Source organism: Somniosus microcephalus, chromosome 16, assembly GCF_052327205.1.
Source record: "Somniosus microcephalus isolate GS21.2 chromosome 16, FLI_Smic_1.0, whole genome shotgun sequence".
Lineage (NCBI taxonomy): Eukaryota > Metazoa > Chordata > Chondrichthyes > Squaliformes > Somniosidae > Somniosus > Somniosus microcephalus.
The window spans coordinates 92,420,768-92,435,392 of NC_141002.1; the positions used below are offsets into that span (position 1 = coordinate 92,420,768).

The 14,625-nt window shown below is 47.1% G+C and overlaps 1 protein-coding gene across 6 annotated transcripts in view; it reads left to right on the forward strand.

Moving 5' to 3' along the window:
- srgap1a (SLIT-ROBO Rho GTPase activating protein 1a) overlaps positions 1–14,625 on the forward strand; it is a 290,700-nt gene that overhangs the window by 196,370 nt on the left and 79,705 nt on the right. For all 6 annotated transcript variants that reach the window (XM_086009434.1, XM_086009429.1, XM_086009435.1 and 3 more), the window contains exons 5-6: positions 7,721–7,897; positions 12,175–12,303. In XM_086009434.1, coding sequence (XP_085865560.1) covers positions 7,721–7,897; positions 12,175–12,303 — 306 coding nt within the window. The remainder of the gene's footprint in view (positions 1–7,720; positions 7,898–12,174; positions 12,304–14,625) is intronic.

The window sequence follows — 14,625 nt, forward strand, 5'->3', positions numbered from 1 at the left end:
TCAAACATTGAAAGCTTTTATTTTCAACACTTTGCGTTCTTGGACAGATTTGTGTGCACCTTTGGAAGTGGCTTAGTGAGTTGCAGTGAATGGTGAGACATAACCGTCCAGCGGAGGTAACTGGGCCAGTGGCAGGGTAGGTGTTGCTGTGTGTGTGGATTGGACATCCCACGGATGTGACAGGCTCTATATAAATGCTAGTTCTGTGAAAGGCTGTACATCATTTCAAGTTCCTTCTTCAGCTCTTGTTTATATATCATCTAATTCCATGGGAAATGTTGTTTTGGTAAAATTACTTGACGCCAGAGAGGGGCAAATCAGCCAGTGTTGCTGCTCCTGATCGACCCCCAGTTACCTCCGCTGGACGGTGAGCACATGTCGGTGTTGGAGCGAGAACGAGGGGCAACCGCAGTCAAATAATCCGTGGAATCTCCTTGCCAAACTCACTTAGGTGAAGTATTTGAGAACTGTTACATCCCATCAGTGTCAGCTGTGGTTAGCACCCTCGCCTCTGAGTCAGCAGGTTGTGGGTTCAAGTCCCCACTCCAGAGACTTGAACACAAAAATCTAGGCTGACACTCCAGTGCAGTACTGAAGGAGCGCTGCACTGTCGGAGGTGCCGTCTTTTGGATGAGACGTTAAACCGAGGCCCCATCTGCTCTCTCGTGGGCGTAAAAGATCCCATGGCACTCTTTCAAAGAAGAGCAGGGGAGTTATCCCTGGTGTCCTGGGCCAGTACTTATCCCTCAATCAGCATCACTACAACAGATTATCTGGTCATTATCACATTGCTGTTTGTGAGAGCTTGCTGTGCGCAGATTGGCTGCTGCGTTTCCTACTTTACAACAGTGACTACACTTCAAATGTACTTCATTGACTGTAAAGTGCTTTGGGAAGTCCCGAGGTTGTGAAAGGCGCTACAAGAATGCAAGTCTGTCTTTCTTTTCTTTCATCGAACTGAACCCCAACAAACTCAGCATTTCCTTGGAAGGCAGCAAATTGTTGGAGGTGCAAAGGAAGAAACACTTTTCTGGCCATATCCCCTTGTAACCAATTAAAATAGAAATCCATTAGTTGTTCTTGAACCCTCTGGTCACTATAAGTAGTATCTTAGTTCTCCAGTGTCCTATTACAGTGAAACATTTTAAAAATAACCTTTTAAGACAGACATGTTTTTATATAGAATGGTGCATGTTGCTGCAGTACGCGCGCTCAAAAGCTGTTGTGAAATATAAAATTCTCTAAGATCATTCTTGTTCTTAATAAGGGCTTTACTTAGTCAGGAAGATTTTCATGTAAGGTGCCCTGTGAGTGTTGGAAATTTCTGTGAAGCTCTGTTGTTCTGTCATTCAGAATCCTCCTTTCAACTGCAAAAATTATCCCCATTTCCACTACCGTTTTGGTTAAAATTATTAATCGGGCCTTTTCCTCTCAGAATGCTTAATGCTATTCCACTGAATTCCTGTTGGCTTTATTTTAACACCAGCGTTAATTTATTTTAAATGAGTTGACTCCTGCATTAGTATCGCAGAGAGGAGAATTTCGTACCAGCGTGTACAAAAACAACAATTTGCATTTATATAGCGCCTTTAACGTAGTCAAACGTCCCAGGGCGCTTCACAGGAGCGTCATCAGACAAAAATTTGACACCGAGCCAAAGAAGGAGACATTAGGACACGCGGGTTTTAAGAAGTGTCTTAAAGGGGGGGGGGGGGGCGGGGGAGAGAATTCCAGAGCTTAAGGCAGAGGCAGCTGAAGGCACGGCTGCCAAGCGTGAAGCAAAGGAAGCCGTTACTGATCGAAATTTTATACACCTTAAACAATTTGAGAATCCAGTACAATATGTTAGACATTTATTCACCTCCCATCTCGATCATAAATTCATCACTCATAAATTTATCCTTACACAAAAATGATGGAAAATCGGGCCATGTCCAAGTAAAATGCAGCTACAGCAAGCAGTTAGGAAAGCAAATGGTATGTTGACCTTTTATTACAAGAGGATTTGAGTATAAGAGTAAAGATGTCTTACTGCAATTATATTGTGCCCTAGCGAGTCCACACCTGGAGTATTGTGTCCAGTTTTGGTCTCCTTACCTAAGGAAGGATATACTTGCCATAGAGGGAGTGCAACGAAGGTTCACCAGACTGGTTCCTGGGGTGGGGGGGGGGGGGGGATTGCCCTATTAGGAGAGATTGAGTAGACTAGGGGATATGGGGATAGTGCAGGAAAGTGGAGATGAGGTAGAAGATCAGCCATGATCTTATTGAATGGCAGAGCAGGCTCAAAGGGCCGAATGGCCGACTCCTGCTCCTATTTCTTACGTTCTTATTTTAGATAGATTAACTGAAATAGTTGAGTTCATGTCAAGTCAGCCAGCTGGTAAAGTATTTAATACATCAAAGTACTGTGTCCATATCATAAAAAGGAGAGAGAAGCACTGGAGAAGGTACAAAAAAGATTTGCTAGAACTGAGAGGTTATACCTATCCGGAAAGATTGAACAGTCTGGGTGTGTCTCCTCTAGAAGAGAGAAGGCTGAGGGGTGACCTAATGGAGGTCTTTAAGATTATGAAAGGGTTTGATAGGATAGACGTAGAGAAGATGTTTCCACTTGTGGGGGAGACCAGAACTAGGGACCATAAATATAAGATTGTCACGAATAAATCCAATAGGGAATTCAGGAGAAACTCCTTTACCTAGAGAGTGGTGAGAATGTGGAACTCGCTCCCACAGGGAGTGGTTGAGGCGAATAGCAGAGGTGCATTTAAGGGGAAGCTGGATAAGCACATGAGGGAGAAGGGAATAGGAGGATATGTTGATGGGCTTAGATGAAGGAGGGGTGGGAGGAGGCTCGAGTGGAGCATAAACACCGGCACGGACCAGTTGGGCCGAATGGCCTGTTTCTGTGCTGTAAATACTTTGTAATGCTGATTCCAAACTCTTAAATGGTCGTTTTAATAACAGGCAAGTGCACACATGTCCAGTATATCCAGTCTCCCGAATTAGCGAATAAATCAGTGCATCAAAATGTGATCCGACTCTAAATTTGAACTGTAGAATCCTAAGCAAGGGCCACTTATTGCGGCCAGTGTGGATGAAGAGTCTCGCTACCATTTTAGAATGAAAATGTGATGGTAAGTCAAAGGCAATTAGGCTTGAAGCAAACTATATTAAATTGTGCACTTAAGACCTGAAAGCCATTTTATGTTGGGCTATTTGTTTTATTTTCACATCTGGCTCCGCACCTTGGCGTGGGCCCAAGATACAAGTTAGTGGTTTGTTTATCTTAGTAAATGGCTCGTCTCCTATGACACATTCATGTGTGTTTATACATGTATATGTATAAATATTTCTAAATAGCATTATTAGTTACCACTGTGTCCAAGATTCTGTTTGAGCCCATAGATATTGGAAAATATTTAGACATTTGAATGATGCTAAATGATTTCTATAAAATGGTTGATATTGCAGTGCATTTCCTGTAGGAGTGCGTGTCTTACAATGTCGGAGGTCGAAAACCTGATGATGAAAGAAAAGCTTGCATTTGTATAGCGCCTTTCACAACCTCAGGAAATCCCAAAGCACTTTACAGACAATGAAGTGTCATCACTGATGTAATGTAGAAAACGCAGCAGCCAATTTGCCCACCAACAGCAATGAGATAATGATCGGGTAATCTGTTTTAGTGATGTCGGTTGAGGGATACATATTGACACCGGGGTAGAACTACAGGAAACTTTCGATTTACCGGCACCTAAATAACCGGAAATCTCGGTTAACCGGCAAAATTCAGGAGTAGGTTCAGGTAAGTTTTACTTCATATTCTACTTGCCTTCCTCCATCTGTTGCTGTGCGAGGGTGTGGCTGCAGCTGTTGCTAAGCTACAGAGACGCTTGGAATTTGTGGCCATTGTTCTGCACTTGTTGCTAAGCAACAGGGGTTGTTGCTTTATACGGAGCTGTCAGCTCTCCGTATCTTTTACTGTAGCTTTTGGTTATCCGGAATTTTTGATGAACCGGCACCACGTTGGTCCCGTCGGTGCCGGATTTAAAAAAAAAAAAAAAAAAGTTTCCTGTATCCTGCTCCTCTTCAAAATAGCGCCATGGGGGATCTATTGCGTCCACCTGAGAGGGCAGGCGAGGCCTGGGTTTAACGTCTCATCCGAAAGACGCCACCTCCCCTCACCCGACAGTGCAGCGCTCCACCGCCCCACTGCACCCCACCCAATACTGCGCTGGGAGTGTCAGCCTGGATTATGTGCTCGAGTCTCCAGAGTAGGGCTTGAACCCACGACTTTTGACTCCGAGAGGTGAGAGTGCTACCCACTGAGCTGCAAGCTTCAGTGGCAAACCTGCAGGGGGTGGGGGGGCTGTGGAAGATGTTTTATCTGATGATAAACTCGCAAAGTTCATCGACATGAGGTGTGGTTGAATTGGTCTGTGCCGGTTAGGTAGCAACGGTTCGTCTGGTGAGGAAGCTCGCTCTTGTTGTAGATGACTAAATGCCTTTTCCGTGAGTCTGAAGTGAGCAGATTTAAGGGCCGAGACCATAGCCTGTAAATAAAAGTGCAGGAGTTTGTTTTTTTAAATATCCTGATGACGCTTTGTACCAACTAAGTTTATTAGTGGATCATAAGCAAAGGGATCATGACTTGTGAGTAAACTATTTGTACCTCCTAAGTGATACAGTAACAGGTGGCACCATTGGTAAACCGAGTGGGATTGAAGTGCTGACTCATAACTTCTCCCGTCAGCTCCTACTTCTGACTGACCGCTCGCCACCCACACTTCTGTTTTAGAATTGCTCTCCTTACACCTGACTCAATCTATGCATCACTCTGAGTATCTCTGCTTCTCTCTCTCTCTCTCTCCAAAGCTGCTGCTTACAAATGTGAGTTCTGTGCTTCTAGCCAGAAAGACTCGGCGGGGGCGGGGGGTAGAATTTTTTTTTACAGAATACAGATACAGCACAGAAGGAGGCCATTCGGCCCATCGTTCCTGTGGCGGCTCTTTAGTAGAGCTATCCAATTAATCCCACTTCCCCCGCTCTTTCCCCATAGCCCTGTAATTTTTTTTCCCTCAAGTATTTATCCAATTCTCTTTTGAAAGTTATTATTGAATCTGCTTCCACCGCCCTTTCAGGCAGCGCATTCTAGATCACAGCAACTCACCTCTGGTTCTTTTACCTTAAATCTGTGTCCTCATGGTTACCGACCCTTCTGCCACTGGAAACAGTTTCTCCATATTTACTGATGTTCATGATTTTGAACACCTCTATCAAATCTTCTCTTAACCTTCTCTGCTCTAAGGATAACAACTCCAGTCTCTCCACCTAACTGAAGTCCCTCGGCCCTGGGACCGTTCTAGTAAATCTCCTCCGCACCTTCTCCAAGGCCTTGACGTCCTTCTTAAAGTGTGGTGCCCCGAATTGAACACAATACTCCAACTGGGGCCTAACCAGTGTTTTTATAAAAGTTTCCCATAACTACCTTGCTTTTGTACTCTATTCCTCTGTTAATAAAACCATGGATCCCATATGCTTTTTTAACAGCCTTCTCATCTTGTCCTGCAATCTCAAATATTTGTGTACCTCTCTGTTTCTGCAACCTCTTTTTAAATTGTACCATTTAAGTCATATTGCCACTCCTCATTCTTCGTACTAAAATGTATCATTTCACACTTATTGGCGTTAAATTTAATCTGCCATGTGTCTGCCCATTTCACCAGTCTCTCTCCTCCTGAAGTCTGCCACTATCCTCCTCGTTGTTTACTACAATTCCGAGTTATATGTCATCTGCCCTGTATACCCAAGTCCAGGTCATTAATGTATATCAAAAAGAGCAGTGGTCCTAATACGAACCCCTGGGGAACACCACTGCACACTTCCCTCCCGTCTGGAAAAACAACGGTTCACCACTACTCTCTGCTTTCTGTCCCTTAGCCAATTTTGTACCCGTGCTGCCACTGTCCCTTTTAATCCCATGGGCTTTAATTTTGCTAACAAGTCTATCATGTGGTACTTTGTCAGACGCCTTTTGAAAGTCCATATACACAACATCAGCCACACAACACCGGGGAGAACTCCCCTGCTCCAGTTCGAAATTGTGCCACGGGATCTTTTACGCCCACCTGAGAGGGTAGACGGGGCCTCGGTTTAACGTCTCATCCGAAAGACGGCACCTACCGACAGTGCAGCACTCCCTCAGCACTGCACTGGAGTTTCAACCGAGCTTTCTTTTTGTGCTCAAGCCCTTGGAGTGAGACTTGAACCCGCAACCTTCTGACTCAGAGACGGGAGTGTTACCCACTGAGCCGTGGCTGACACCTTCAATGAAGGACAACATATCCTCAATAAAAAAAAAACTATTACTAAATGCAATAAAAACAGAAAATGCTGGAAATACTCAGCAGGTCAGGCAGCATCTGTAGAGAGAGAAACGGAGTTAACGTTTCAGGTCGCTGACCTTTCCTTAGAACTGGTGAAGGGTCACAGGCCTGAAACGTTAACTCTGTTTCTCTCTCCACAGAGGCTGCCTGACCTGCTGAGCATTTCCAGCATTTTCTGTTTTTATTTCAGATTTCCAGCATCCGCAGTATTTTGCTTTTGTGTTACTAAGTGCATCCAGTTGACATTTACCTTCTATAGTGGTGGTGGACGGTTGTTCACTGCCGGCATGGACTGGTTGGGCCGAATGGCCTGGTTTCTGTGCCGTATATCCGCTGTAATAATGGCAAAACCAGTTACTCAGCTCATACCTGACTGGAGGTTTTGCATTCCATCAAATCCTCCCTTCTAGTGACTGTATTCGTTATGACGGTAATGTAGTCCAGTTATATTTATGTGGATTGGCGTTAAATAGAAAAACACGAAACTTAGCTTAAATTGTTAACTTGGGTCAAAACTCAAAAGAATGAAGATTGGCTTGTTGATACTTGAGTGCGTTGGTGTGTAAAATGGTTCCCACTTTACAACAGTGACTACACTTCAAAAGCACTTAATTGGCTGTAAAGTGCTTTGGGACGTCCTGAGGTTGTGAAAGGCGGTGTAGAAATAAGAAAATAAGAAATAGGAGCAGGAGTCGGCCATACCGCCCCTCGAGCCTGCTCCGCCATTCAGTAAGATCATGGCTGATCTTCGACCTCCACTCCACCTTCCCGCACAATCCCCATATCCCTTGGCTCACTTAGTGCCCAAAAATCTAGCGATCTCAGTCTTGCATATACTCAATGACTGAGCCTCCACAGCCCTCTGGGGTAGAGAATTCCATAGATTCCTTCGAGTGAAGAAATTTCTCTTCATCTCCATCCTAAATGGCCGACCCCTTATTCTGAGGTTGTGACCCCTAGTTCTAGACATGCCAGCCAGGGGAATCATCTACCCTGTCAAGCCCCTTAATAATTTTATACATTTCAAAGAGATCACCTCCCATTCTTCTAAACTCTAGGAAATATAGACCCAGTCTATTCAATCTCTCCTCATGGGACAATCCCTCCATCCCAGGAATCAGTCTGGTGAACCTTTTGTTGCACTCCCTCTAAGGTAAGTATATCCTTCTTGTGGTAAGGAGACCAAAACTGTACACAGTACTCCAGGTGTGGTCTCACCAAGGCCCTGATATAATTGTAGTAAAACTGAAAGAATGCGAGTTCTTCTTTCTTTCTGTTTGAAGTGATGGTTCGTTTTGCTTTCCTCACCCCCCTATTTGTCACCGTCGCAGGTCATGAAGACGTACCACATGTATCACACCGAAAGCATCAGCGCAGAGAGCAAACTGAAAGAGGCCGAGAAACAGGAGGAGAAGCAGATCGGGAGGGACCCCGTCTTCAGCATCCGGCTGGAAGAAAAGCACCAGAGGCGAAGCTCGGTGAAGAAGATCGAGAAAATGAAAGAGAAGGTAGGAGCGCGCCCAACTGTTGATGTGAGAGATGGAGGGTGGGGGCGCACAACCATACCCGAGGCCCTTGTGTTTAAATAGAACATGCTCCTCTCTGACTAATGTAAACCTGCATCTCGGCAGTGTTAACGATGGGACTCTCACCTCAGTGTTGAATCTTGACCCATGCGCTTAACACCCCTTGTGCACTATCCATCATTCCTGCTTGGCTAATGGTTTTAAATACCAGGGCCCAGATTTTGCGGTCAGTGGCGGTGATCGCCGCTGACCTCGAAGAAAGCTGCCCACAAAGATCTAGCGATCTCTGTGGCAAAAGCTTGAGGTTTCTCGACGTTCAGTTGATTGTAGCGCTGTCAATAGGGGACCCCTAGAGTAGTGCAGCAGTGATGTCATCAAGCTGTCTGAGCAGCCAATCATATTGAAGAATTCTCACAGACACCAAACCAAGAAATAAAAAGCACTGATTGTCAATTCACTTTTCAACATTTTAATAGAGAGCAAAATAAAGATTGAGGCACACACATGGGGTTAAGGTCAAAGCTGAAAGTCATAAACAAACGTTTAAAAAAAGTTAAATATTTTTTATTATTTAAAAAAATCTAGTAATTTTCTATCATCATGGAGAAATTTGACATTCCACAAATATAAAATTAGTTTTTCAGGGCCAGAACGGTTGTTCAGCAGTCAATACGCCTTAAAACCCCAGTTACACCTATTCCAACAAGGCTTAACATTTTATGAGGTGTTTAACAGCGATATTAGCGTGGAGAAGCTTAAGTTCCACTGATTGCTGGTTTTGGGGCGCTCCACAGCGCAGCCTGTGTCTGAGCAGTGAATGACTGACCGCAACTTCAGGATTTCCGCGTTTACATGCGCGTGCGCTAAATCCTGAAGTTCCGGCCAGGTGCAGAGAGGTAACGACGGCGAATGCTGACAGTTCGTCCACATTACCACCGCAAAGTCCGGGCCGGTCATTGGGAAATTAGCTTTTTATTCAGGCTGCTCGGTAGTCTGTGTTTGTCTAGTTGTGTTGCATAAGGGCCAAAGGTTCACCTGAATTAACTATTAGCACTGGTCTAAGCACGTACTCACACACTTCAAACACTCTGTAGATTTTTTTTTTTTGGGGTGTGGGATAATTGCTTCTTTACTAATTTGAGGGAATGTTCACCCCTTGATTTCCGCTCCCCCCAACCCCTCACTTTCAGCCATGTTGTGATCTCCCTAGATGACACACTTCCTGAGGTCAGGCAAGCAACCAGGCCTCTGGCCTTCACCACTGATGCTGTCCAGAATGCCTCAGGAGTGCATTAGGAACAGGAGTAGGCCATTCAGCCGCTCGAGCCTGTTCCGCCATTCAATTAAGAATCCTGGCTGACCTGTAGCTCAACTCCCATTTACCCGCCTTGGTTCCGTATCCCTGCCTCTGAAATTTCCCCCCCCGCCCCCATCACTGCGGCTGACACAAGGCATTTGAGCTTGCATTCTCTCCACTGGCCTGGATGAGTGCAACTCCAACAACACCAGAAGCTCGACACCATCCAGGACAAAGCAGCCCGCTTGATTGGCACCCCATCCACCACCTTAAACATTCACTCCCTCCACCACCGGTGCACCATGGCTGCAGTGTGTACCATCTACAAGATGCACTGCAGCAACTCGCCAGGGCTTCTTCGGCAGCACCTCCCAAACCCGCGACCTCTTCCACCTAGAAGGCCAAGGGCAGCAGGCACATGGGAACACCACCACCTCCAAGTTTCCCTCCAAGCCACACACCATCCTGACTTATATATCGCCAATCCTTCATCGTCACTGGGTCAAAATCCTGGAACTCCCTCCCTAACAGCACTGTGGGCGTACCCTCACCACATGGACTGCAGCGGTTCAAGAAGGCGGCTCACCACCACCTTCTCGAGGGCAATTAGGGATGGGCAATAAATGTCGGCCTTGCCAGCGACGCCCACATCTCATAATAAAAATACTTTAAAAAAAAAAAACTGCCTTGGCACAGTGCAATGATACTCCACTCTAGTGTGCTTTCCAACATTTTAATTCTGTTCTAGTTGCTTCTGTGTTGCCAGAGAATTCTGAGCACGGCCTCCATTTTGAGGTGTACACCAACAGGAATGTAGATGCAACTCACTCACTGACAAGTGCACCAACCTCTCCTAGTAATTCTAAAACTGCAGACTGTCTTTAAAAGTGAAAGGCAATATGTGGACCGAGGTCATTGTTTTGGGCAGCAGTATGTGTTTTTTTTTTCAGAACCTTCTGTTATGGGTTTTGTTCCCAGAGTCTGGGATGGAAATCTCGCCGTTCCATCCTGCTATTGCCTTGCCCCCTCTCTCCTGTGAATTCACAGTCCTCCTGTCCTCCCTAAACCTCTCCTTCTGTATAAACTCTCCTCTTCATATTAACACCGCCCGCCCCCCCCCCATCCCCACCCTGACCATCTCCTGTGGCTTCTCTACTCCCAGGGTCTTGATCAGTGATAGGACCATCTCTGACCACTTCCTTGTATACTTCACCACCCCCTTCCAACCCCATTTCCTTCTGCATTTGCCCCTGAGAAAAGAAATTTCCCCCAAGTTACTTGCACTTTCAAATTCCTAACTATCTAACCTTTGGCCATTCATTCGCTGCGATATTTCTGCAGCTATTGATCTGCTCAACTGCTCCCTCACCTCTGATGACCTCGTCCTAAGCAGAACTGTTACTCTTGCCCATCCTGGTCATTCCCCCTGAGATGTCCACCACCTTCGTTCCCTGAACTCCGATTTGATCTTATTTGGTGCACAACTGGTTTGGTCGTCCGTCGCCAGACTTGACTGGACCACATCAAGAGCTGTTGGGCCTTGCTTTCCTCTGCCAAAACCAGCTCATATTCCAGGATTATCCTGGAGAGCAAGATTAAACCCCCAGCTTCCTTTCTTCACAATTAACCGTCTTCTTAAACCCCTCTCCCTGTCCCCCTCCGCGCTCTCCTCCAACAACAGTTGCAAGGAGCTCGTGGACTTCTTTGTCACTAACATTGCAATTATCCATTCAGCTGCCTCTAGTGTTTTCCCCCCTCATCCCCTTGTCTGCCAAACCAAACCTAGCTCCACCGCCACCCCCCCCCCCCCCCCCACACCCCGTGTCCAAGCACTGAACTGTCTACTTTCACTCCCATCTCCCCTCATGCTCTCTCCAAGCTCACCTTGTCCTAAAGACCCCACCTCCTGCTCTCTTGATCCCATTACCACCGAGCTGGCCCCCATGCTAGCTGATATTGTAAATGGTTCCTTCTCTTCAGGTGCTCGCACACTCCCTTTTGAAACCTTCGTGATCATCTCCCTCCTCATAAAACCCTCCTTTGATACCTATGTCCTTTCAAACTACAACCCCATCTCCAGCTTGCCTTTCCTCTCCCTCACGCTTGTCCTTACTAGCCTACATTGGCTCCTGTTTCCAACCTGACACCCCACCCCACATTTAAAATTCTCATCCTTATGTTTAAATCCCTTCATGGCCTCACTTCCCCACCCACCCACCCCCCCCCCCCCCCCCCCAACCCTTTGTAACCTCTTCCAACTCCAACCCCTCAGAACTCACTGTTCCTCTGCCTCTGGATTCCCTTTGCCCCACCATTGGTGGTGTGCCTTCAGCTGCCTGGACTCCACGATCTGGAATTCCTTCCCTAAACCCATCCACCCCCCCCCACTCTCCTTTTGAGACCCTCCATGAAATCCACCTCTTTGACAAAGCTTTCGGTCACCCCCCCCCCCCCAGTATTTCCTTCTTTGGCTCGGCATCCATTTTGCTGACTACTCCCAATGTGGACATGTTTCTGCGTTGACGGTTTGATATGAATGCAAGCGGCTGGGTCTGCATCCTTCAAACACTTGCAGTTCTCTCTCTCTCTCTCCCCCTTTCACTACGAGAGAGCGAGAGAGAGTAGCGGGATGACAGGGTTGGTCCAAAATACCTGGGCAACAGTTGCTGGTCAATTTTGCCCAATGCACCTCACCGGCAGAAGCCTCGCTGGCGGGCCGTGTATATTGGGAAACCATGGGCCTGCTGCCCCCAATAGGTGCAGCTTCCAGGCAAGGCTCTCTGCTGGGGCAGTGTGTACTTGAAACATGAGGACCTGGAGTGTTCGATTGCAGTAGCGACTGGTGAAAATGTATTGATCATTCCTGCATCCAATGTTTGTGTGTGTCTTTGACGTACGAACCGTTTATTAACTTTGAGCCTTTCCGTTTTATTTTCTCTTTGTGTGTGTGTGTGTGTGGCAGCGTCAAGCCAAATACTCCGAGAATAAGCTGAAGTCCATCAAGGCACGGAATGAATACCTGTTGACACTGGAGGCCAGCAATAATTCTGTTTTCAAGTATTACATCCACGACCTTTCCGATGTAATTGATGTAAGTACATATAAGAAAGACTTTAGGGAAACTGAGATTAATTGGGTTTGGTGTGTGTGGACTGAACTATCAAAAATATTTTAAGCCTTGTACAATACGAATGACTGGGAGAGGGGTGAGGGGGCGCCCGAGAGAGTGGGGGAGGGGGGAGGCAATCGAGGGGGTGGGGGGCGCCCGAGAGAGTGGGGGAGAGGGGAGGCAATCGAGAGGGAGGGGGCGGCCGGGAGAGTGGGGGAGAGGGGGGGCGATCGAGAGGGAGGGGGCGGCCGGGAGAGTAAGGGAGAGGGAAGGGGCAATCGAGAAGGAGGGGGCGGCCGGCCGGGAGAGTGGGAGGGTGGGGGTAGGTGATCGAGAGGGAGGAGGGAGGGGGCGACCGAGAGGGAGGGGGCGACCGAGAGAGTGGGGGTTGGGGGGGGCGGTGGGAGAGGTGATCGGCAGCGAGGGGGGAGGTCGGGTGGTTACACAGTCAATGGTGGCCTGACTCGGGTACCTTGAACAAGTGGCAATTTCTTGTATGTGAAGCTAGACAGCGAGTGTTGGTGGGCCATTCAACCATGAAGGCCATCACAGTTGAGCTGTACTCCTGACTTGCTGGGCTAATGCACCATGGAGGGCAATGTTGAGCCAGGGAGGCTTCCGATTCATTATTTGGTTTTTTTATTCTTCCTCGCCTCCTCTCCTGAAGGCGATGGACTCCTTTATTGGAGTACGGATCTACAGGCATCACATGCTCTCTGGTATCTCGCCCACGTAGCTGTTAACTCTTGTGTGTGTGCGCGAGTGCCAGAGTGTGCGCGTGCCAATCTTGGCCGTCACAGACGAGCCTGATTCTTGCCTCCCCTCCACATGCATACTTCCCAAAAGGCTACCAGTCATGTAGCTGAGGGATTCGCGGATAGTTCCGTCTTCTGCCTAGCTCGAGTGGTAGGCTGTAAGTTGACAGGCGAGCTAGTAATCCCAGCCGTGCTGTCGTGGAGACGTGCTGAACGCATCACTCCTGCAACTCCCACAGGGGCTTATTGAGCAATATTGGTGGAGGAGGCCTCACAACAGTTTGACGTCGTGACTGGGAATGGTCATGTGAGAGGAGCACTGGGGGGTTATAGGAGAGAATCTAATCATTAAACGAGTGCAAGCACCTACTTCATTGCTTGGTAGCTCTTGTGCTCAGCTGGCTGCTTTTGTTGAGCAGGCCTCTTAACTTTTTGAAGCAGCTTTGCTTCCCATTCAGTTTTGAACGTGTTGCACTAGCGCAAGTGAAATAATATAGAATGATCACAACTCCACGAAGGAGGTCATTTTTGCTGTAATCAAGCTTACGAGAAGATTTGGTACCATTACCCGTGATTGCTGCATACGGCTATTTTGTAGTGGGGCTGAGTAAGAAAGATTTGCATTTATATAGCATCTTTCACAACCTCAGGATGTCCCAAAGCGCTTTACAGCCGATGTAGTCACTGTTGTAATGTAGAAAACGCGGCAGCCAGTTTGCGCACAGCAAGCTCCCACAAACAGCGATGTGATAATGACCAGATAATCTGTTTTCGTGATGTTGGTTGAGGGATAAATATTGGCCAGGACACCGGGGAGAACTCCCCTGCTCTTCTTCGACATAAGAACATAAGAAATAGGAGCAGGAATAGGCCACTTGGCCCCTCGAGCCTGCTCCGCCATTCAATAAGATCATGGCTGATCTTGGGCTCAAAGCCACTTCCCCGCCCGCTCCCCATAACCCTTCACTCCCTTATCTTGCAAAAAATGTGTCTATCTCCACCTTTAAATGTATTTAATGACCCAGCCTCCATGGCTCTCTGGGGCAGAGAATTCCACAGATTTACGGCCCTCTGAGAGAAGAAATTCCTCCTCCTCTCAGTTCTAAAAGGGCGACCCTTTATTCTGAGACTGCGCCACGGGATCTTTTAAATCCGCCTGAGAGGGCAGACGGAGCCTCGGTTTAATGTCTCGTCCGAAAGACGGCACCTCTGTACCGCACTGGGAGTGTCGGCCTGGATTTTGAGCCCTAAGTCTCTGGGGAAGAGATATAAAAATCAGTATTTGAGGTCTGATATTTATGGCACCCAGCCACCTCTCGGTCACCTCCATAATTTAATCGGCGCATTTTTTACATTTTTTTTTTGCTTGCATCCATCTGCAAAGACATTAATGAATTGTCCGCAGTTAACCAGCTCCAAGTGACAGAATAATGTGCAGTCATTTTTAAACACACAGCAATGTGTATAAATAGAACTAATCCAGATCACTCTTTAAACTGGTTCCAAAATGCTGATGCACACTTCTTTTTACACAGCAGTTATTCTGAGG